Source organism: Micromys minutus (genome assembly GCF_963924665.1).
Source record: "Micromys minutus genome assembly, chromosome: 2".
Lineage (NCBI taxonomy): Eukaryota > Metazoa > Chordata > Mammalia > Rodentia > Muridae > Micromys > Micromys minutus.
Genome location: NC_137971.1, coordinates 56,433,801 through 56,458,573, shown reverse-complemented (window position 1 = coordinate 56,458,573; position 24,773 = coordinate 56,433,801). Strand labels below are relative to the sequence as shown.

The 24,773-nt window shown below is 49.0% G+C and overlaps 1 protein-coding gene across 3 annotated transcripts in view; it reads left to right on the top strand.

Annotated features, from left to right (window-relative positions):
* KCNQ1 (potassium voltage-gated channel subfamily Q member 1) overlaps window positions 1-24,773 on the top strand; it is a gene marked incomplete at both ends in the record, with an annotated part of 303,863 nt that overhangs the window by 38,182 nt on the left and 240,908 nt on the right. For all 3 annotated transcript variants that reach the window (XM_080913601.1, XM_080913600.1, XM_080913599.1), the window contains one exon: window positions 3,728-3,818. In XM_080913601.1, coding sequence (XP_080769727.1) covers window positions 3,728-3,818 — 91 coding nt within the window. The remainder of the gene's footprint in view (window positions 1-3,727; window positions 3,819-24,773) is intronic.

Below are 24,773 nucleotides of genomic sequence, written 5' to 3'. Positions count from 1 at the left end.
GGTTTCCCCTGCTGCTGCTGGGGGTGGGGTGGGGAGAGCACATGGTTTGATAGCTTGACCTCTTGGTTCTGGGTTATGGAGGTGGAAGGACAGTAACTGTCCTATAGAGGCAGGAGTGGGTGGTGTAGGCATCTGGCCCATGATCTCCCCAAAGGCAGAGAGAGACCCTTGGTGCGGCCTCTCTGAGGCTCTCAGCCCCACCCATGGCAGGAACAGATAAAGAAGCAAATAAGATAATACTCACTTTTATCAGGAGTAGATAAAAAATAAACTATGCTATATAACCCTTTCTCGGGCAGCACAGTGTGTTCAAATATTTGAAGAACTGTTTAGCTTTCGGAATACTTGAAGCTAAAAGGCAGCCAGCACATGGGGGCAGATTGCCACCATTGTCCCCAACTTCAAGGTTCCTAGGCAGGTCAGCATGGGCTGTCTTTGGTGGGTGCGTTGCCTAGCTCCCGCCAGCCTTCTGGAGTACTAGGTGGCTTTCTGTCTGCACTGGGGAATTATCTGCTCTGCACAGGATTGGTCTGTGTATTCATGGCCTTCTCTGCTGCCATGTGGGAGTTGTTGGAGAGGAGGGGGCCTTCCACACAGCCTCCTTGTTTTGATACCTTCCTTTCAGGCTGTTGGAATTTTCCACTCGAAGGCTGCAGCCGCCGCCGCCGCTGCCTTCCTGGGGCCCCCCATCCTCTGGCAGACATGGGCAGAGTGGCTTATGACAACCATTCCTTTCTGTGGTCTATTTGAAGATCTTTGTACCCTTGCTACACACAAGCTCTCTAGTCCTCAGGTGCTGGAGCTATTATATTCCATCTTGGAGCTAAGGCTCTGGAGTGCTTGAAAGGCCAAGTTGTCACCCAAACGGTAAAAAATATCAGAAGTCCATTAAGAGCTATTATTGTCATTTCTGTGATTCAAGCTGAGTTACCTCGGGAGCTCCAGAAACCTTAATGTCCCCTCTGAAATAGGAGCTGGATTCCAGCATAGTGATACTGTAACCTATCAGATTCTTGTGGGACGGGTGCTACTGTCTGTCAAATCCCAGCCAGGTGACAGGACCTGGCCACATTGTGCCCTGGGTGGCATTGGGCCTTAAGGTGCTCAGTGCAGCAGGAGGTTTTCATCATATCTTTGCAAGTGTGGTCATAGCAGGAGCTTGGGGACTTTTCAAAGACCTTGGGGGAAAAGTCACCCCTCACTTCTAGGTGCTGAGATGCTGAGGGGTGTGCACTGGGCTACAACCCACAGTTCCATGAGGGGGTGGCCCTATGCTGCTACTGTGCCAATAGGGAATCTGAAATGGGGGCTGCTTGGCTGTCACTGCGGATGGGGCAGCCAGAAAAGGCTGTGTTTCTTCATGCTGGTTCATCTCTGGCTCCATGTGTAACCAATGGTCTGGGGTAGGGAATCCACTCTCTATTGCCTAGAGATGGGCCCAACCTTACTTCCCTGCCTACTGCAAATCAAAACAACACTCACCCTGGATTAGTGAGGCCCCACTCTGTGAAGAGTCAGTCTGAGGAGAGAGCAGAGCCTAGCCCATGAGGAACTGAGTCTCAAAGGACCACAACAAACTCAGGAGATAGCTGGGGACACATGGCTAAGAGTCAGACCTCTCTAGCAGGCCTGGATGGATGTCTAATCTATGGATGGGCAGCAGAGGGGCTCTCACCTAACCCAGTGTTTGCTGTGTCCACACAAGACCATAGCTTCCTGAGGACCTGATGTGGCTTGTTCAGCTTACAGGAGCTTCCATAGATCAGTGTCATGCAGGCACAGTCTAGAGACAGTCGTGGGCAAACAATCACTGGTCAGGAGGAACACTACCGGGGGACCAAGGAGGACCTGCATGTCCTGTCATGCTGTTCTGGAAGAGTCTTCAGGTCCATGTGGAGAGCGAACACGAGGAAACAATTCTGCATAGCAGTACCGGGTGCCAGGGTTAGGGGCTGCCTGTTGCCAGAGCCCTAGGCCTGTGAGGAATGCACGGTGGTAGAGAAAACTTCAATCTGTGGAGTGGCAAGGGCTGGAGGTTCTGCTGGGGTCAAGTCAAATAGGTGCTCTATATGAGAATCCTGGTGTGGGTGATTGCCAGGGATCAGTGCCAAATGGGGATGTTGCTTACCATGATGTGAGGTTACCATAGGTGTGAGTGGGGTAGGAGTTTGGGATTAAATGGAGGTATGTATGTGTTGGGGTATGAAGACTTCTGTACACCAGGCTCTATATTAGGCACCTGTTCTAAAGATGCTCACTGACTAGGAATGACTGTAGGCACTAGGGCTTGGCAGAGATATTTGGCCATAAGTGTTGTGATTAAGGTGTCATGGAGGGGGCAAGGTAGGTACTGGAGCAACCTCTGCATATGATATGGGACCACTCTGTAGGAACCTGAGTCTCCCCTCTGGACAGGGCAGTGATATCAGATTCTAAATACCAGTAAGAGGGGGAAAGGAGCCAGGACTAAATGCACTGGTGTACCACACTAGACATGATGTGGAGGAGCCAGAGGTGGTGGAGTTGGTGCCTGGGCTGGAGTGAGGAGAAGGAAGCTGAGGAGGCTGGGATGTGCTCTGCATCAGGGGGAAAATGGATATGACAAATAAAGTGTCTGTCATGGGGGAGGCATAGTAAGCTGTGACTGCAGGCTTTGAACTGGCAAAGCAAACAGCCAGGAGGGGGCAGTAAGGATAGTCAGTGGGGCCTTTGCCTCTGTCAGTGTTCCAGGCCTCTAGTAGTGGCTGCAGAGGCCAGGAATGGCTTAAATCAGGAAGGAGGCTGAGGCTGAGGCTGAGGCTGAGGCTGAGGCTGAGGCTGAGGCTGGGGCTGGTGGTCTGGGCCTTAAATACTGAGAAAACCTGATATGGGATTGGTGGAAAGTGTGTGGGTTTCTTGTTGAGGGCAGGGGTCTGTGCTGCAGCCCTGATGTCTTTGTGTATGCCTTCTCTCTCTGCCCCCTTCGTGGCCCTGGGTCAATGTGTCAGATCCCCACTTCTATTTTGATCCCCAAGAACATGCCATGAGGGCATGTAGAGTCTCTGAAGCTCCCCAGAGAATCTCCCTATCTAACGCCCTGCTCCCCAGTGGGAACAACTTTGAAGGCCACCTTGGATGGTGACAGCCAGTGATGGAGATCTTAGTAGAAGGGAAAGTTATCTCCTCAGTGCCCTTGGAATCAGAGCAGGCAGCAACTGTGCCCTCAGTGTAAAAGCTGTGCTTACTGGGTGTCCTCAGGGCACAGGGTGTCCAGGCTGTACTTGGCCTTCCTTTCTTGGATCTCCCCACTGGCTGAGGGAATCTACCCACTGCACTCCTAGGGATGAAGGCTCCCAGTTTGTAAAAATAGCACTTTTTGAACTTCAGTTGTATACTAAGGTTCTTGGATATACTGGGGGTTGGACCATTGAGCCTCCTAGGAAACACTAACCCATTGTCCCCCTCCCCAAAGCCATGGCCACTAGGCTGTGTACCATTCCTTTGTATTTGCTGGTCTTGAGATGACACAGTGTGGCATTTCAAGGTCAGTGTATACTGAGATACCAATCCGGGGTCAATCTTCACATGGTAATTGGCTTACATCCTATAGACCCCATGTTTGGGTGCATTAACTAAGGGATACCTGGGGTTACCAGCACTGAAGATCTTGCATGTGGGGTGTTGGGTGAGAGGGAGGTGGCAGGGAAGCTGGATCAGGCATTGACCATATATGTCCCCTGTCTCACAGCTTCCTCATTGTTCTGGTCTGCCTCATCTTCAGTGTCCTGTCCACTATTGAGCAGTATGCCGCTCTGGCCACCGGGACCCTCTTCTGGATGGTATGTAGGCACCCAGGGCCATCAGTAAATGTCACCACTGCAAGTAGAAGAGGTGGAGAGGGCTGGGTAGGGTAGAATCACCCACCCCTGGTATCCACCACTGTGTTACTGGGGTATCAGACAGGGCAATTCCCCTGCATCCATGCCTGCCAGGTCCCTGGGCTGTGTGTTGAAGATGCAGGAAGAACAGAAAGGGCCCCTTTGTGTAGGGAACTTCTGACCCAGACCCAGAGAAAGGACAGGAGGATATGGGTACAGTGGCACTGAGAGGTGGGGGATAGTACCTAGGGCTACGTGATTCGTGTGTGTGCTATTACTGACTCATGGGCTGTACCAGAGCCTCAGCCCAGATTTTAACTCCATCACTGGGCTGGGTCTTTTCATCAGCTCCGGAGACTCTCATGTATCATTTCTGGCAGGAATATCATGGCAGTCCTAGTGGACACCACAGCTATCTTGGTACACGGTTTGGGCCTCCCTCTCTGCAGGCCAGACCCTGAACATCTCACCCATGTGCCCTGTATCAGCATAGAGAAACGTGGAAAATTTAAGGAATGAAATTTCCAAATACCAGTATCCAGATACACTCTGTGAGGAGCTTGGGGACTGTTCCATGTGAGTCATGTACTATGAGAGGCTTAGAGACTGTCTTTTAGGATTCCGTACTCTGTGAAGGGCATGGGGACTGTCCTGGGTAACTCTAAAGTCTGTGAAGAGCCAACTGCATCTTCAGAGTACCCTGTTGTGTGTGAACCCACATGCTTTGAGGGGCTGAGGTACTGTTGATCAGGTAGATATGAGCACCTGAAGCAGGGCCAGGGCTAGATATTGATTGCAACTGAGGCACACCCTGTTCTGGCAAGGCAATCAAGAGTCTGGAGCCAGTTGCCACAAGGGTATCACCATTCTCTATTGAGTCAGACATGGGGCCATGGGGCCTGTAGTGGCAATGCTGATTGAGGTATGATACTTCTGGGAAGATGGGTGGAGGCCAGCACAGCTGGGAATATGGGGACAAGATGGTGACAGGCGGTAAAGCCCAGAAAGGTGCAGCCTAGTTAGTGTCTTTCTGCTTGGGTGTATTTGTGTTTTCCTCCTGTGATGGGATGTTCCTGAGCCTTACATGGAGCAAGGACCACACATAGCTGCCCTTGACCTTCTGCACAGTGGGTCTTAGGTGTTTCTCAGTTCTATCTATATCCAGCCTCTGTCAGCTGGACAGCTTGACCTGCTACAGTGATGGCCTCTCAACCACACCCATTTTTTAAAATGTGTCAACTTTATCTTTCCTTTATGGCTTTTAGATACTGAGCCACAGGAGATATCCTTCTCCTGGGTTATCGAGGTCACTGGTTCCGGCCTGAATGTGATGTCTTCTTCCCCAGGTTCGAGTATTCATGTGTGATACTGCCCATGGCTTTGGGAATCTCCAGAAAAGCGTGAGGCAGGCACTGTTTTGCTCCATCCCTGCCACTCATCCCAGTGCCTCCTTACCCTCCATAGGATATGTGTCTTCACCATAGACCACATCGAACATGAGGCTTGCCTGGTGGTACCTAGTTCTCCACAGGCCACTGGAGGGTTCATCTGGCCTGCCTCCCATAGCCTACAGTGAACTCAGCAGCTTATTTCAGTTTGCCCCTAGAAATCTTCTTGTTCCCCACTCCTAGCCCAACAGTCAATGCACCCAATCCAGGGCACACTTGGTACTAAGTATTAACTATGTTGGAGATACCCACATGGCTGTGGTGCCAGAAAGCAGTGTGCCTTCCTCTGGGCTTGGGAGTGTCACTGTGGCTTAGGCACATATGGTTTAGGCAGCCACTAACAGTCACAAGCTGTGATTGGAAGTTGTGATCACTAGAGGGCGACTTCTCTTCTGAAATTTTCTGGGACTTTTCAATGTGGGTCTTAGCCTGTGATGTCCCCATTCTTCCCAGCGATGTCAGTTTCTGTACCTATGGTCATTGGGCTTCAAGTTGGGGTCAGGGCCTCAGATTTTCCTGAAAGCAACATCTATCCAGTATGCCTATTCCCTAGTTGGTTCCATGTGGCTGGCAAGATGCTATCAAATCTTAGGTGGCACCTCTCTGTGATATGTTAGATGACCAGCTGCACTTTCCTAGATGACACCCCTTAGTCCCAGAGTATAATTTTTCAAGACCTGTCTGATGGAGCTCTTAGATATGGTTGGATAATTTCACATGGCCCTTGTATCCTTTTATAGAGACAAGGTGGGTGAAAGGGCTCTGGGTTCCTTAATTTTATGTGTGATGATATCCCTTCAGGTTCCTGTCAGAATAGTTCCCTTGCTCACTACAGATGTGACTGTCACACAGATGAGTCAAACTCTCTGGCTATGTTATGAAGGACACACCACTTGGTTACTGCTGAGGGGAATGGCCCAGGTTCCTTCACAAAGAACTAGGTTTCTTTGGTCTTTTGTCTGGAGAGCCTGGGCCAACATGGTTTCTATGCTGGGAAGGGCCTGGATGTCAGAACATTCTCCTGGGAGGTCTCCCAAGTACATATCTATATATACATTTATGTGAATGTATTCATGCATGCATGCACCCATGTATTCTAATGGACACATTCCTACGTACAGCTGTGTCTTCAGGCAAGTATGTGTTTTGTCTGAGCATGTGTGAGAGTGTGAGTGGACATTTACTTGTGTGTGTGTGTGTGTGCATTGTATTGTGTATCCCATTTCTAATCTGGTAGCTCCAGACTTGGGGTGGTTACCCCTACCCCAGTAACTTTTGGTTTAGGCTCCCTTTCCTGGTGGCCTCTGCTGCCTCCCTCAGGCCAGGCTCTTTCTGGGGCCTGTTTGCCATCTGGTGGCTCCTTTTGGAATTGCGTAGATAGATTCATCAACCCTAAAGCAAAGGTGGGTGTGGGGGTGTGGGTGGGACCTTATGTTCATTCCCCACCCCCTTTCCCTCAGTGTGAGCTGGTCCCCACTCCCAAGACAGCCCCTCCCCAGTCTGTTCTGCTTCCCAGAAGTGGCTCTTTGTCTACCACTGTGAGGGCAGTGACCTCATTACCTCTTTTGTCCCCTTCTCATTCCCTGGACCCTCCCTGCCCCACAACAGCTAAGAAGAGATTTTATAGAACAAAAACCTGAGTGTCCCAGATGCTCCCTGGGTGGTTTGTGATAATCCCCAACTTCTCCCTCATGGTCTTCAGAGTGTTACACATTTAAGCACCCCCCAACCTCCAACCCCCCCTCCCCATCTCTCACTTCCAACTGCCTCAGGACCTTTGCACAAGAGCTGTGCCCAGCAGGGTTGCTTCTCTACTATTAGGACTGACCCCTGGTCATCTCTGCACACTCCCTTCTGGAACTCCCCTCTGGTCTTTTCTGGGCAACCTGGATGTGATGATGGGGTTCTCTGAGTAGGCTCACATCTCTTTCTCACATTTCCACTGTGCCAAGGGAAGCTCAACATCTCAGCTGCTCAGAATGTATATATGGAGTAAAATACATAACCCACTTCTTTTTAAGTCTTGTTCCCAGGAATGCCCATAAGGATACAAGGATACCTCTGAACCTCAGTTTCTCCATTTGTGAAGTATAGGGATGAGAGTTGGCTTCAGTCTTAACCTCCCCACTTGGCTTTACCACATTATTTTTAACTCTCTCTCTCTCTCTCTCTCTCTCTCTCTCTCTCTCTCTCTCTCTCTGTCTTTGCCCCCGCCCCCCCCCCCGTGTGTATGTACGTGTACACAATGCCCACAGAATCCAGAAGATGGTGTGACAGATCCCCTGGAGATGAAGTTACAAACAATTGTGTATGTGAACTGCCCAACATGCATGTCCAACCAAATTTAGAACCTCTGCCAGAGTAGCAAGGGCTCTTAACTGTTGAACTATTTAGTTGAACTAAAGTCTGTCCCCCACTTTGCCATTTTCTTTCTTTCTTTCTTTCTTTCTTTCTTTCTGTCTTTTTGTATGTGAGTACACTGTCACTGTCTGCAGACACACCAGAAGAAGGCATCAGATCTCATTACAGATGGTCATGAGCCACCATGTGGTTGCTGGGAATTGAACTCAGGTCCTCTGGAAGAGCAGTCAGTGCTCTTAACTACTGAGCCATCTCTCCAGCCCCTTTGCATATTCTTAAGCTATGTCCTCACATGCTAGCCTTTAGAGGCCATAGCTTCTAGGATTTGAGCTGATTGTGTCTAGTGGCTTATGACCACAGATGGTGCTGTGAACAGTGGATGTGAGACAGGAGTGTGTCCAGCCTGGACGTATGGACCAGTAAAGAAGTGTGTGACTCAAAGGGTTTTGTATATGGGATGGTGATATCTTCTTAGAGGACACGATGCTTGGTAAAAGGGTTAGGTAAGAGGGAGTTGTGTGCTGTTGCAGATGGCCTATGGACTGTCATGGCTTCTGAAGAGTGGATATGTCCTAAGCCCAGGCAGATATCAGGGTTATGGATTCCAAGCCTCTGGGGTGAGAATGGCTGATGGAGCCTCTCAGGCTGAGGGGCACGGTGTAGAATGTAGCTGCTACATGCTGTGGCTGGGAGTTCAGTAAAAAGCAAATACTTTTATTTCAGCCTTGGGGCTAAGGACCGGGCAGCCTCTGACTGGCTGTGGAAACACCAGGTGGCGCTCTTGTTTCGCACATTCCGGCAGCCCTTGGGCTGGGCCCAGAGTGCTGAGCGCGGGAGCCCAAACCACAGCCCGCGGTGCCCCACGGGGGCCCAGGGCAAGGGAGCTCTGCGAGGAATTCTGGGAGCACATTGGGTAAATGGTGAAAAAGAAGTCACGCGAGGCTGTATTCCCCAACCCCAGCGCCGATACTCCTGCCTCAGCGCCTGGCTTTCGTGGTGCCAGAGCCGTGTTATCTCAGCCAGGGCCAAGGAAGCCAGGCGGCCTCCGAGGGATTAAGCATTCTGCTGAGCCAGGCATATTCTGTGGGTCTGAAAAGCTGTTCTTGGAGAAATCTGGGCCCTGCCAGGCCAGGGTCTGGCTAGAACTTTGATCAGCAGTGTTGTAGGTGTGCTTGGCCTTGAAACTTGTTTGTGGCCCCAAGGAGTACATCCCCCCTCCCCAATCCGGTCTCTGAATTCAGAGCAAGCTGCACGTACATCTGTAGACGTGGCGCACATGTGTGTGCACGCCGTGTACGTGCAAGTCTGCTGGATGTGCATGCTCGCCGCCAAACCCACCCACCCCTCCTTGCAATAGGAGACCCTGGCCAGGCCCAGGTGCAGGGCTGTTTTTTGTCTCTCAAACCCCAGCTTGTTTTCAAATCCCACACAAAGACAGCTGCATTGAAAAAGTACTAGCACAAACTCCAGCTCCAAGAGCCCCATGGCCCGCATACCAGGGAACTGTCCCGCCATGCCTGCGGTTAAAACCCGTGAGCCGCGCGGCCGGAGGCCTGGGGGATGAGGTCATCTCTCCAGTTTCCTCCCTTACTGTGAGGCTCCCTGGCCCCGCAGGGGCGACCCACCTCCCTGCAGCTGGACCCTTCCTGGCCCGCCCTAGCTTTCTGTAACTCTCTTGGCAAGCCTCAGTTTCCCAGGGGCAAAATGAGATCCGGTGGGCTCTCTGAGTTCTTGAAACAGCCCTTGCTGGGTCCCACTTTCAAGTGGAACAGGGTCAGCTCCCCAGGTCCCAGACCCTCGTTCACACTGGCAGGGCCTCACTTGTTCTTGCATTCATTTTCACACCCTTTCCTGCCAGTGGAGACTTTATTGGCGTTAAATTCAGCGCCGAGCTTCATGTCTTGGTGCTTAGTCTAGGGTTTGCTTTGGTTTAGTTTGTTCTCACTGTCTATCTGTTGTAGAGCTTGCTCTTAGCTCTCGGGTTTTTGCTGCTTGGAGTCGCAGCGGGTGTCCTGTTTTTCCACCAGCCACACCTCAGGTTGTACCTGGTGCACTGTAGGTGCTTGTACTGCATTTGGCCATGTGTCCCCACTGCCTGTTCTGTCTGGGATCTCTTGTGGTGGCATTAATACCATGCCTGTCAGCTGCACTCCTGAGAGTCAGTATGCTCACTCTGTCCCTGTCCCTGAAGGAGAGTTTGCAGCAGAGGGAAGAAGACTTCTGCAGGCTGGGTCACTGCCGCTGCTGCACAAGGTCAGGAGACCAGCAGGCAGCTTGAGTTTTCCACCGCCAAGCCCAAGGTCTGACTTCCTGTGGGGCCCCAGCTCCCTGCTTGGAGCGATCTAGTCCTCAGGGCTCTCTAGAGATGCCATACAGCTAAACATGTACCCAGTAGTGTTACCAGCTCTCTCCTGGGCTCTTGGGTCCTCTGAGCAGACATTGTGTCCCTCCCAGGACCTGAACTTACTATTCCTATGTCCTCAGTACACATGGTTCCTGTTGTCTCAGAAAAGATAGTCCCTACAAGATACTCAGCCTTTTTTTCTTTTCTTTTCTTTTCTTTTCTTTTCTTTTCTTTTCTTTCCTTTTCTCTTCTCTTCTCTTCTCTCCTCCTCCTCTTCTTTTTTGATTGAGTTGTTTTCTCCTACATTCACTGGAGGAAGAGAGTATCTTGTGAAACTCCAACTGTGTTTCAGGCTGGGTGCTAATGGGACAAGGGCTTCAAGTTCACACCCAGAACTCACACCTCAGGGTCCCGTAGACAAGGAGGCCACATGCCATCTGCATGTAGCCCCTGGAGGGCTGTTGGGGATAATGGGACAGACATGAACATGGGCTCAGCTGTTTGCAGCCTGGAGGGCATCCAGAGGCTCAGGAGGTTTGGGGAACTCTCCAGGACTGCTGGTGCCTCTCTCCAGGGAGACAGCTGCTCTGTGGTTTAGTCTAGGTGGGAGGATGTCACCCCTAGTTCAGGAGTGGGTGGGTGACATCGGTGAATGGGTGGGGCTGGACTGCTTCTAAGGACCACAAGGCCTCCGAGCTGTGCAAAAAAGTTACACTGGTTGGGCTCAGCTTATATGTCCTGCTAGATTTCTAGAAATACCTGCTATGTTGGGATACAGCAAAGCTCCTTGCCTCCTAACTGCCTTTTCTACAGAAATGGATTCTCCTCCCCAGTGCCTTTCACATGCTATTATGGTGGCCATGAACTGGGGCAGGAATGGTGGGTGGACCCCAATATCTTCTCCATTTCAGCTGCTAGAGAATGCAGGGGTTGATGGGAGTGCTGGAAGCCTGTCAGCCGGTAGGGGCCAAGAAGGGCGTGGCAGCACATAGTCGGCAGGCTTGTGGACTCCTCTATGGTTTTGTTTGTCTTTCAAACCAGAATAGAGACTGTGTGCCCCTTGAAACCTACAGCATGTGCTTTATGGCCATTGAGAAAGTTGTCCAATCCCCCATTCTGTTCAGAAGAACTTGCAGAATAGTGGTTGCTGGTTTGCTTCATTATTATTATTATTTTCTGTTGTTGTTTTGAGACAATGCCTTGTTTAGTTCAGACTGGCTCCAAACTCAAAGAGATCTACCTGCCTCTGCCTCCTGAGTGCTGAGATTAGAGGCGAGTGCCACCACTCCTGGAGATTTTGAATGGCCTTTAACTCCTGACCCTCCTGGTTTCTAATGATGCGTGTGCACTAAACGGTACTTAAGGTGGTGACTACACAGCTGTGCTGCACTGTCCCACACTAGTCTTTGTGGCCCGGGATGGCTTGTGGCTATTTTGGTTTCATGATGTCTTTCTTCTGTATTTCCATGTTGACACACAAGACAGTTAGTCGTTCCTACTTCATGCCACTTCAGATAGCTGCCTGGGGCCACTAGATGGTTTTCTCTATTTCATTGTGTCACCTTTTTCTCCCTATAAATACATCATGTGGGGTTTTCCAAAGTCACTGGGACTATGCTCCTGTCCCCTATCTTTAGAAAGCCAGTGTATGTCCCTAGGAGAAGACTCTCTCCCTCGTAATTTGGCTTTAATGGTCAACTCAACACAACCCAGGATCACCTGGAAAGAGAGTCCCAGTGAGAGATGCTCTGCATTGGGCTGATCTGTGGGTGTATCTGTGGATGATCGTCTTAATTAATTGATGTGGGAAGACCCAGCCACTGTGGGAGACAGGGCCTCCTAGTCTGAATAACAGTGGAGAACTGAAGCAAGCGAGCACACATACATTCGTTGCTCTCTGCTCTTCACTCTGGACGTGATGTGACCAGCTGTCTAAAGTTTCCGCTTGGTCTTCTTCACAACAATGGATCATAACTTGAAATTGTAAGCTAAAATACAGCCTTTCTCTTCCTCTCCTAAGTTGCTTTTATTTTTTGAAACTAGGCTGAATGGGTCACATCTGGGGAAGTGGAAATGGCAGGTCAGGCCTTCTCTACCACAGTGGACACATTTTAGGAGCCATGGATCCTAGGTCCTGAGGTTTATGGGGTTTAAACTGACCATCACCCTGCCCTGGAGGCAGCAGCTTCCTTTTACAAGGCCAGCACACTGTAAGAGCAGGAAGGCCAGCACCATCAGTTGCCACCAGATTTCCTGGACCTCCTAGACCTTAGTGTAGAGGATCCTGAAGGACATAGCTCTGGTGTCTGCATCCTCTATAAAACCAGCACGGAGCTGTGTGCAGTGGCAAGAATCATCATGTAGCACATTTGTTCAGAACCAGATGAAATCCTGAGAAGTCTGGGACAGGACAGGACAGTAAGACATGGTGGGGACCTTCTGGAAGGACACAGTCTATTTCCTTGCTGTGTGGCATGTAAGGATCAGTCAGAGGCTCCCAGGCAGGATGGTGAATGCAAGCAGGGCCTGTCTTTGGGTGGCTGTATAAGTGGAAAACCATGGCCTATGATCCCTGTTGTTCTTCCTTCAGGGCTCTTCTCCACACCCTTTTCTGGTGACTCTGAGCCAAAGAGTGTGTTTGGCAGCAGATCCTCATGGTCTCAAGAAGACCCCTTGGATAGCCAGAGAGAGGCCCTGGTTTGAGGGTTCCACATGTGCTGAGTAATAACCGCTTGTCTCCACGACCTTCCCTAACTCAGCTTACCCAGCAGACCATGTGTGAGTTACGGATGGAGGGCCTGTCCCACGACTGGGTAGTTGCTGGGTCTTAGTGACAAGGCCCAGGCTCTGTATAGGAACCTGGGAAGAAGCCGATGTTATACTAGCTCTCACTGTTTCCTCGTAGGCATGTGGTCAGTTTCTACTCATAATTACTGCATCTTGTTGTGTGTGGGGACAGTATCATTGGGAGGGACACCCCCCTACCAGTTCTACAGTTCTGTTTTGGTCCCCAGATCTACCTTCCTTGGAGCTTACCATTCCTGTGCCACCCAGTTAGGAGATCTGCAAGGGGAAACTGGAACAGTATCAGGATACTGCTCTCTCTCTCTCTCTCTCTCTCTCTCTCTCTCTCTCTCTCTCTGTGTGTGTGTGTGTGCATGACTCATGTGTAGTGTGTATGTAGCTTCCTGGCCCCCTCTCAAGGCCTCCAGGTATCTGGGTGGTCTTATACTCCCCCTCTCCACCCCTACTCCCCCTCCCCTTTTCTAACAATTGTGCTGACTCAGCTCCAGGTTGGTAAGTAGTGATAAATCAGCTTGGGTGGCCAAGTGTGGGGCTCCCAGTGCTTCTTTGGGGTCTCAGCTTATGACAGGGTTATGTGGGGCTCCCGTGTCAGTAGAAAAGGTTTTTCTGTGACAGGATCCTCCTGTCCTTCTAAAGGAGGACAATCATTTCGGGAGCCGAGGACCCTAAGGCAGGCAGGTTCCTAGCAGACTCCAGGATCTAGGGGTATGTGTGTTAGGGGAGTGTCCTCAGGCCCTCTGTTTTCAGGGAACTTGGTCTAGTTGGGGCACAAGGAAGCCCCTACTTCTGAGAGCAGTGAATTCCCTTCTCTGCCTTCTCCACCATTTTTTCTTCAGGCCTAGGACAAAAGTCAGACCTGGGGTGGGAGCTGTCTGCTGGAGAGTGGTTCTTCACTTGGGTTTAGTGGGATTAGAGTGTGCCGACCAGGGACAGGTGTTCCCTTTATGTTCTGCCAGAGGCTGGACAGAGCCTCCTCAGTGAGTGCTACATGCGGTGGGGGTCTCCAGTTCAGAGTAGCTGGGGGTGGCGGTGGCCGGGTTTTGTTAGGTCCTTGTTTTTACATCTGACCCTAGCCAGCTGGAGCACCTCGCTTTAAGTGCAGGCTAACAGCTGACATAATATAGTGGGGTGATCTGAGTAGGCTGCCCTGGTACCCCCTCTGCAGTGGGGTATCCAGGGGCTGCTTGAGGGCTGTGTTGGGGGTAAGAGGATGAGCCGCAGGGCCTCATGGCTGAGGGGCACAGCTTGGTGGAGTCCGCCAGCTGTCTGCCTGGATGAGCGGGCTGCCTGCATGGCGCGGGGCTGGGGGCCTGAGTGTCCCCCAGGGCATCACACTCAGACGGGCTCCCATCACGTTCTTGGCCTCCCAGGGTCACTCAGAACGAAAACCAGAGGCCCAGGCTGTGTGCTATTGAAGCATGTCATTGTGTGACTTCGCAGGTGGGAGGGAGGGAGGGGGCTGGGGGCAGCCTCTCAGGGTCGAGAGGCACACTTGAGCACCCAGGCCCCTTGGCCCCTTGCTTTTTTTGAGCTGACCGGTGAAGGAAGGCTCCAGCAGCAGCTTCCAGTAGACTGTCTGTCTCCTGGTGACAAGGCTGCATGGTGACTGGGGTCTCTGGGTGGAGCAAGTGGAGTTTTTGGACTGGGGACTGGGGGCTGGGGCCCGGGGCCTGGGGGCTGGGGCTGGGGCTGGGCTATGGCAGCCTCTTCAATAGCTGTGGGAGGTGCTCTGACCCAGAGGCCATCTCAGTGTGTCTGGACTGCTGGGCTTGAGAAATGGAGTATGTCCTCAAGTACCTTCAGGGTCGTGGCAACCAGGGGCCATGCTCTCCTCCCCCATGTGGGTGATGCTTGGGAAAGCACACCCTGGCCTCTGGTGTCAGGGCTTTGTGCTCTTGGGTATTTATAACACAGAATCTTCTCTGGAGATGTGGCTCAGGGGGCTGAGTGCAGGTGGACCCAGCACTTGTGGTCTGCAAAACAGGCTGGGAACTGTGAGTCATAACAATGGCTTCCACACTTGCTCAGGAGAGTTAAATAGCAGCAGGTTGGGAGAAAAGGCAGCCTAGTGCAGCTGGGACACCGAGTTGTGCTATGCACATTCAGGGGGCATGCACATATACACACATACACGCACAGGCACAGATGTGTGTGGAGGTGCACGTGTGCCTGACCTGTGTGCACCTTTCTTATCTGCACATACTTTGGAGTCATGCACATTTGCAGCTTGAACACTGTGCTTGGATCTGAGCTTGCTGGGAGTGGGACACCCCCGCCCGCCCTGGAGGCCCGTTCCATTTGCACATTTAATTCAGGAACTATCAGCAGCCTGGCTGAGAACTAAGTGTTACATGTGGACTAGAGTAAGAGCTGGTCAGTGTCTGAGGACTGTGGGGCTCTCTGGGTGCTTCTTTCATGTTAAATTTATTTTCTCTCCCTCCCTTCCTTCCTTTCTTCCTCACTCCATCCCTCCCCCCCCTCTTTCCTTTCTTAATCTGATTCTATCCCCTAGCTCCCTATGAGGCTGAAAATCTGGAGCTGATCCCCTGCCCCCACCTCATCAGTGCTGGGATTACAGTCCTACTCTGCCACATCCAGTTTATGTGCGGTTGGAAATTAAACCCAGGGCTTCCTACAACCGAGCCACACTCTCAGCTGTTATTTTGTATTCTTTACCAGGGCCCTGTCTCTTCCTGCTTACGGATGAGGCTTGATCCCTGCTCCTTGCTTAATATTGACAACACAAAGTTCCCTGGACACAGCAGTTGCTCCCAAAGCCTAGAGATGAACCCAGGCCTGACCTTAGACATTTGTAGCATCCTTAGATGTTTGCATACACCATCTTCCATACTGTGGCTTGCCTTCTCATTCATTTAACATGTGACTTAAAAACAAACAAACAAACAAAAAATACAATGTATGGGACTGGGAGTGTGACCCAGTTCTAGAGAACTTGCCTAGTGTGCACAAGGCCCCAAATTTTATCCCTAGTACTCCAAGAAAAAGAAATTTTCAATCTTATGAAGTCAAATTTCTTTCTTCCTTTGTTTTAATTCATACTCAAGACTCACATATAAATGTGACATAAATATTTTCTTGTTGTGATTCTATAGTTTTAGATTTGTGATACGATGTGTGTGTTTGTGTTTGTGTGTACATGTACATGTGATGGGGGTGCTAGCCCATTCTGGTGTTTGTGGAGCCAGAGGTAGACAGATGTTAGGACCCTTATCTATTGTTCTCTATTTTTTTGTTTCTCAGTGCATGTGGAGCTCACTGATATAGCTAAACAGTCTAGTCAGAGGCCCCCAGGATGCACCAGTCTGTTAGTGCTGGGGTCACAGTTCACATGCAGCCATGCCTGGCTGTTTACATGGGTGCTGGGGACCTGAACTTAGCTCGTTACGCTTGCACAGGCAATGTATCCCCAGAGTCCTTTCCATGTCCTTGTGCTGAATGTAGTTGGCAGTCTGTACTTCTTCATATGGAAGCTGAATTAGTCGAGTACCATTTTCTGGAATGGATATTCTTTCCTTCCTGAGTCTCCTGCCATTCCTTTTAAAGTCCAGTGTGCCACAAGAATGTAAGTCTGCTAGACTGTTCTGAGTCACTGACCTGTTGTTCTGAGATGCTAAACTGTACTTACTAGCATTAAGGTAGGGCTGCAGAAACAGTCATTCATGCAGTTCACTTCTATTTTTTAAGTGCTTTGGCTATTTCTGGGTCTTTTGCATGTCCCTATAACTGTTAGGAATAGCTTGCTCATTTTTTATAAAGAAGCAGAGCAGAGTTTTATTGGGGACACAACCCTGGAGGTCAGCTTGGGGGAAATTAGCATCTTAGTAACACACAAGCACATTTTGATCCTTAATTTCTTTATTTATTAAATTTTAAATTTATTTATTTAGTGTGTGTTCATGCACATGCCCTAGCATGTGTATGGTGGTCATAGGCTTGATGGCACGTGCCTTTACCAACTGAGCCATCTCCCTGGGCCTCAACCGTGATTTCTGACAGAGAGACCTTACAGGTCTCTGTGTCCAGGTGTATTGAATGCCCATTTTTCAAGGCACCTGAGTTGTTCAATTTTTTCTCAAATTTATTTTATGTGTGTGGGTGCTTCACCTACAAGTATGTCTGTGCACCACACACATGCCTGGTGCCTGCAGAGGTCAGAAAAGGGCATTGGGTCCTCTGGAACTGAAGTTACAGATGCTTATAAGTCACTATGTGGGTGCTGGGTATTGAACCAGGGTCCTCTGGAAGAACAGCCACACCTGTTTGCATTTCTGATAGCCATGCTGAGGCAAGTCGGGTTTTTTTTTTTTTTTTTTTTTTTTTTTTTTGTCTCTTTCCTTGTATTTAGCAAGCTTCATTCTGATGCCATCTGTGTCAACTACTTCCCATGAGAAAGTTGTAAGTAAAATTTAAATGGCATGGCATGGTCCTGTTAATTTTGATTCTTTTTAAAAGGGGAATTATTTATTTATTTTATGCATACGTGTGCACTGTCCTAAAGATCACTACCTACATGCGTCACACAGGCACACACCTGAACCAGGCTTGACTCAGGGGTCTAGAGAAGGCTTTCACTGATTCTGACAGGTTTACATTCTCAGTCAGAACCTAATTCGGCTGTGCCGAGGCAATAAGAGACAGGGCAGGACACAGGTGCGCACAACCTGTCGTGTAACTGACTGCATCCTTACATTCACTCAGATGATCACGGGTCAAACAAAAGAAATTCCCGAGTAACCAAAATGTTTCTGTAACTGCTTGCATTCCCCCTTTCTCTTTTTAGACTTGTAGATGTAGTTGGGGTACCCCAAGGGGACACATTTACAATCTGCCAATGGCCAGGCTTTGGAAGAAATCTTTGGAGTTTGCCAATACCTTGGGGAATTTTTTTTTTTTTTATATAGGGTTTGCAGGTATATGAAGGAGGAGCTGGGTACAATGACACCCTTGAAGAGTGTGTCATTCCATCACTCTTTGACTCTGTGTGTGTGTGTGTGTGTGTGTGTGTGTGTGTCAGGGAGAGAGAGAGAGAGAGAGAGAGTTTGATTGTATGCAAAAGTGCATTGCACACATATAAGAGCACTGGGATCTGGACATAGGCTGATAGACTTGGGATGTACATACATGTGCACACATATCCAGAGAAGGGAGGGGGAGAGGGAGAGGGAGAGCTGGCCCACCTTATGTGAAGGTGCCACTTTCAACTTGGGGCAAAGTGAGGACACATTTGGAAGGAACAAAGGAACTCTGTTCCCTGCCCATACCCCAACTCCTGTGAGCTGTTCTGGCTCACACACCAGCACTTTGGAGGATGTCTGGTGACAGGTACTGGATGCCCAGAAAGAACCAGGTGTCCTAATTGCAGGGCTGTCTCCAGGCTAGGTGCCAGAGTCCCTCTCCTAAGGAAGGGCTGATTCCAGTGGCCATATTCATTTTGAACCCCTTGGTCTTCCACATTGTAGTGGCCATCACAGGCCCAGGCATCTTGTCAGGCTACGATGAGCCTGTGGTGTCAGTTCACAGGGACAATAGGTTGCTTGGTTGTTGAGACGTCTCCAGAATGGGTGTCCGTGGACTAGGCACCTGGTGGTCATTTCTGGTTGGCCGGCTCTGTTCATCAGTCTGACTCAACATCTTTTCCACCCTTGCCTGCTTTTGAGAGTACTTCAGAGTTCTGGTTTTCCACCTGAAACATTGAAATGATGTATGTATGACCCTTGGGGGGTCAGAAAGACAAGATGGAGGCAACATGCTTACTTGTCCAAGGACCTTCCTGGGGTCCTGGGATACTTCCAGTAACCAAGCCACATGGCCGCCAGGAGGGTGGGCCTCCATCCCAGCACCTGGGGACAAACAAGAGGCCCTGTGAGCACTTCTGCACTCCAGATGCCTGGGGCCTGATAGGCCTTAGGATGTCTTATGGGGCATGGCTGTAAGTAGTTGCATATGGTGCCTTATACCCACGTGACCCTGTGTATCCTACCATGTGGAATGTGGGACCATGTGGGACTGGTGGCCTGACGCCCAGTGTATGCTCTGCAGAGTCGCAGGGACCCTGGTGTAACGAAGCAGAACCCTAGGATGGTGACTGGAAAATGTGGGAGCCCACAGATAATAGGGAAGGCAGTGGGCATGCCTGGGAGGGTCAGACCCTAGACGTGAGCCAATAGGAGCCATGGGTCCTGATACCTTCAGCAATGTTAGAGTAGGGCCATTCAGTGTACCAAGGGTCAGAGGTCTCAGGCTGGAACACAGCTGGCAGTGAGGCCAACTTTACCCTGGATCCTGGCTAGCTCTAGATTTTGGCATCCAAGAAGCTCTGTTCTACTATAGGGCAGACTTCTGGCCCAGCTTGACCTCAGCAGGGGAGGAACCACAACACATGTAGTAGTTTTTTTGTTTTTTGGTTTTTGGTTTTTTTTTTTTTTTTTTTTTTTGCATTTTGTGGGTTCTCCATTCTTGCTATCACCTAGTGGTCTTCATTTCGATGTCACTGAAGGATTATCTAGAAGGGTATAGGAGAGGCTGAAGAAGCAGATATCAGAGACCTGGAACTCTCTCTGTCCATCACTGCATAATGCATGCTCAGCTGGGGACAAGAATACAAACAGATATGAGGTGATATTAATCCCCTTCAGTCCTCTGCACCCATGTCCTGGGTGCCAGGCCCAGAGTATGACTATGCCCCAGCTGCCCTTGAGAGTTTGTGACAAGTGCAGAGGCCAGAAAGGCGAGCCTGACATAAAAGTCACTTGGCTGTCTCCTCCAAGGAAAATGGCTGATGGAGTCACAGCTAAGCTAGATTCACAGAGGCTGAGGGAGGGTGCTGGGAGAAGGTTGGTGGCCATACTGGATATAGTGATGACAGTGCTCACAAGTTGTGGCAGATGAGTGTCTACAGCCAAGCTAATGTGGGGGGTGGTGGGGTTCCTTATCTCCAGGACCTTAGCTTGCCTCTCTCTTTAAGCACTTAAACTTTTAAACATTTGAAAGAATTTTATTACTTACTATTATTGTGTGTACCCATCTACATATATATGCAGGAATGAGTGTCATGACTTACAGAGGTCAGAAGAAGACTTCATAGAGTTGTTTTTCTCCTTCCACCTTTCAATGGAATTCAAGGACCCAACTCAGGGTCCCAGGCCTGTGGGACAAACGTCTCTACCCACTGAACCATCCTGCTGGCTCCTATTTCAGCTTTTTAAAAGTAACCAGCAACCTACCCATCTCCTAGGCTTCTCTTGTATAGTTTCTGTTTTCTTGTCTTTAATTTTAGCTTTGTAGCATTTAAGTTGTGTGCAGAAAAACTCTCTCTTGTGAGATGTCCGGTTCAGTGAGTTCTGGCAAATTCCTAGGCCAAGTTGAGTTCCTTCACACGCTCTGTACGCCCTGTACCACAGCCCATCCCCGCACCTGCACCTGGAAACTGTCCTGTCCCCCTGAGAATGAGACTCAGCAGCATGAAGCCTGGGATCTGGCTCCCATCACTTTGCAGACTCACTTGAGGCCCGTCTGCTTCTGGTCTGTGTTCTGGTTGATTCTTCTTTCATTTGGAAAGGATAAAATGTACTGCAGCTTGTTTACCCGTCCACAGGCTGATGGACATCTGAGCCGTCTCTAGGGCTTGCTTATTATGATTAAAGCTGCCATAAGTACTGCATGCACACAGGCTCTGGAATTGTTGCTCGTCTCTGGTGCTTGCTGGTAATTCCCTCCTTGTCCCTGAGTGGAGAAGGTACTGCCTGCTCAGAAGCTGCCAAGTCTTTTGGCAAGATGGCTGCTCCTGACTTTGCTATCACCATCCTAGGTGCCAGCTAGTAACTGTGGGTTCTCACTAGCACTTAGAATTGTCTGCTTTGGGTGCTGGACAGATGGCTCAGTGGTTAAGAGCACTGGATGCTCTTGCAGAGGACTGTGGGTTTTTTGTTGGTTTGTTTGTTTTAATGATTATATGTCTCCTTTGTGCTGAGGGAGAAGATGGAGTCCATGACTCTGTCTTTCATGGGATCTGTGTTGCTCAAGTCTTTTCCTCCCCTGAGCTCGTCTTTAATTTTTCTTAGCAGGGTTGTTTAAAAATCAGTTTTTAATTTTGATGAACCCACTTCTTCAGGGTGTTTTACACACACCCCTTTCCTGTAAGGTTCATGTGTTTTGTCCTGTCTAAGAAATATTTGCCTAATGTGAGCTCACAAAGCCTTTCTCCTGTTTTCTGTATAAACCTTATCGTTTCATGTTTCTTGTTTAGATTTGTAATTCCTTCCAAGTTTAATCTTACGCACGGTGACAGGTACGAATTGGGACTAAGTCTCCTTTGCATGTGGTTACCCTCATGTCCCTGTGACTTATTTTTTTTTTTTATGAGATGACTTTGGCACCTTTGATGAAAATCAGTTGGCCGTGTACTGGCTCCTATTTCTGGACTTTGTAAACTGTTCTGCCGGCAGAACCTTGATTGCTGTGACTTCTACTCTAAGCCTTGAAATCAGGCCTTGTTAATCCTCCAATTTGGTTCATTTTCAAAGTGTGGTGCTTTGCTGGGCCCTTCACAATCTTGGGAAAATCAGAGAATCTAGTAATCGTCAGTTTTAAACAACAGTCCCAAACCAAAACCAATACCCAGCCCTGTTGGCATTTTGACTGGCATTGTGGGGGGAGGGGTAAAGAAACATGGGTTTCCTGTGCATCTGAACTGTTCTGTGCTTTTTTCTCTCTACCTGGTTAAGTATCTTCAGTACAGGTCATGGGTGCCATGCAGACTCTGGGATCCCAGTCTGTTAGATTGCTTCTTTGTCCTTCATGGTTTTGACGTTCCTGACAGGACACTGCTTTCCTTACTGTATTTTTGGGGTGGTTGTTTCTTAGGTTATAGGACAGCAATTGTTTCTTTTATTGACCTTACTTATGACTAGGAGAAAGGGAATATACTACACACTTGTTTTGTTCACTTGTAGGTTCTTTAGGGTTCTCTGTGGAGATGTCTGGTCTTCCTAAATAAAACAGTTTACACCTTTTCTTTTGGCCCACGTTCCTTTTATTTCTTGGTTTTGCCTCATGGCATCATCCAGGGACCTTGCTCCAGACATTCAGTTTTGGCAGAGAGGGGTCAAGTGGTCCTTAGGTCCTGGGTCTTATAGCACTGAGACTGATGGGTGTGAGGTGGCTGGTGATGATAATCGGGTGTGTTCTTTGTTTTTTACTAGTCTCCAGGGCTTGGGGACTGTATCAGTTACTGTTGGGCGGTACCCAATGCCTTTCCTGTTGAGATAGTTGAGCCTTTTCCTCTCTTAGACTATGTGATGTGCTCATTGATCTGTAAAGAACAAAACAACCCCCCCCCCATTTGTCACACAAAGTTATGTCCATCACAGTGCCTATAAACATACATCCTGCTGGACCAGATCACTGAGATTCTAGGTCAAGTATTTACATCCGTGCTCACGTAGGAGCAGGCCTAATTGTTCTGCCATGTGCTCTGCTTTGGTGCCCAAGGCTGAGTAGGTGAGGGAGGTACTCCCTGATCCTTCATTCAGGTTTGTATAAAATGTCTTGGATTTCTCCTTTCCACATGGGACAGACTCATTAATTCATTTAATCTGCATTTTTCCTAGCAGAAAAGGTTTGTTTGTTTGTTGACATAAATTAGTAAACACTGGAATTCTGAGTTTTGAATTGCTTCTTGGCTAAATTTTGGCCATCTACATTCTTGAATGCATTCAATCCCCAAAGAGCAGGAGCCTCAACCTAAGTTTCAAGACCATCTTGAAGCTGGGTATGGTAGCACATGGTTCTTAGGAGACTGAGTCAGGAAGACAGCCATGGGTTCCAGGCCAAGCTGAGCTATATACAGACTGAGAGGCTAGCCAGGGCTTTATATAACAAGATCCCATCTTAAAAGTGTGTGTGTGTGTGTGTGTGTGTGTGTGTGTGTGTGTGTGTGTGTGGCATCCTTTTTAGGGTCTCTAAGAGCTCTAAGAAGATTCAGGCTTAACTGTGGCCTTAGAGCTGTTCCATTCCTATCCACATGCTCTCTGCTGCCTACTATCCAAGAGTCTTGCAGGTACCCTACACAGCCCTGTTTGGCAGGACACAGAGGCAGGGGCAGAGAGTGGATCTGTGCTGGGCTTTCAAGGAAGTAGCCCCTTCCCCAAGGAATGAAACTTCAGGAGATGAAAAGATGGTCACTTTCACATCTTCCAGGCATTGTGCAAACATATGCCCTAAAGTAGCATACCTCTCCTGAAGTTGTTGACTTACCATCTCCTAAAACAGAAAATCCATGCACAATCTCCTCAGTCCCTTAAAACATTCATGACAGGAATAAGAAATACTGTTTAAATTCTTCCCTCATTAGGATGTCTAAATTTGCACAGTGACTGTGTCATGGAGCAATCAATGAACAATGAATAGGCAAGGTGCAAACATTGTGTCCTCAACACATGCTCACACAACCACAGCACAACCTGTGATCAGGTGACCCACTCATCCCCATACCCTGTGGGTCTCAGACCTGCCTGGCTAGGTTCAGTTCCTAGACCTCCACAGAATAAGTCAGACAGAGTCCAGGCAGTGGCTCAACTGGCTTGCCTAGGTCTACAGCTATGGAGAAAGGTACTTACCCTGAGGGTCTTGGCTTCACTAAACCCTTAGTCCTGTTGGAATGCTTGTTTGGGGTGGTTTTAAAAGTGTGGGCTCCCTGTGCATTAAAATGCATCCAAGAACCAGCTAAGACATCCATCTTTGGATGTCTCTCCATGGGTATTGACAGCCATTGACAGAAAAGTCAGGATCTAAGAGTAAAGCCCCACACAACTGGGCTAGAGATAGGCATAACTTTCCTGAAAAAGGTAGAGGTGCTTTAAATGTATGCAAATATGATTATGGGTTTCAGGGCCCCTGACCCCAAATCAGCACAAAATTCAGATTGTACAACTGGGGCTGATTCTATATGCAAAGGCCTCTGTGTTCTCAGGGCTCTTTGCACAGTGGGACTGGATACGGATTAATAGCTTACCTTCTGTCTAGACAGAGCCCCACACCTGAGGCCTTGCTGCTGCCTCAGCCCTGCTAGCTAGCCTCCAGTGACTTGAGTTTGTTCTTCAAAGCCCACATTTCACTGTAGTGTGAGAAAGCAGTGGGCTAATATGCCTACAAGAAGAAAGATGATCTGGTCTCATTTCTGGCCTGATGGAAGAGACATCTCTAGGGATCCTGGTCCAGCTTCTGAAATGGTCTAAGTGACAGCTTGCATTTGTTTAGGAGCCACTCTTTCTGGCATGCAAGTCAAAGATAAGAGATTAGCACGTTGGTCCCTTCCATCTGTGAGAAGAACCCATTCCCAGATTCTTCTCTGGAAGATGACAATCCTTGATGTTCTGTTACAAAAACATTGTAAAAAAACATCTGCCCCCACACCCACTTGGCTTCCCCACTCCCATTGTTTTTGGATTTTTACTGTCCCCTTGCTGTAAAGTTGTCAATCATGTTGGGTGAGGAACACACTGCATGCTATTGTTGCTTCATCTTAAATTACATCTGCAAAGACCCTGTTTCTAAATATGGTCACATACTGACGTCCTGAGGGTGGGATGTTGACAGGAATTTCTGTTGATAGCATTTACCTGATAACGCTCACCCACCAGAGGATGAGGAACCAGGCAGTCTGTGAACTTGGCCCACTCTGCCTGTATATCTATACAAATCAGGGTTTATGAGCACATAGCATAAATTCTTGTGGATGTACTGTCTTTTGTTGCTTCCACTTCAGGATGGAGGCCATGAGAGCTGCAGAGCCTTAGGCATCAATTACCTGGGCTTTGACAAGATGCTTTAAGCTGTGCCTTTCTCTAAGGACTTGGCTCCACAGAGCCACAGAGCCCTTGGTGGAGGTAAAAACAAAAAACAAAAAACAAAAAAAAAAAACAAAAAAAAAAACAAAAA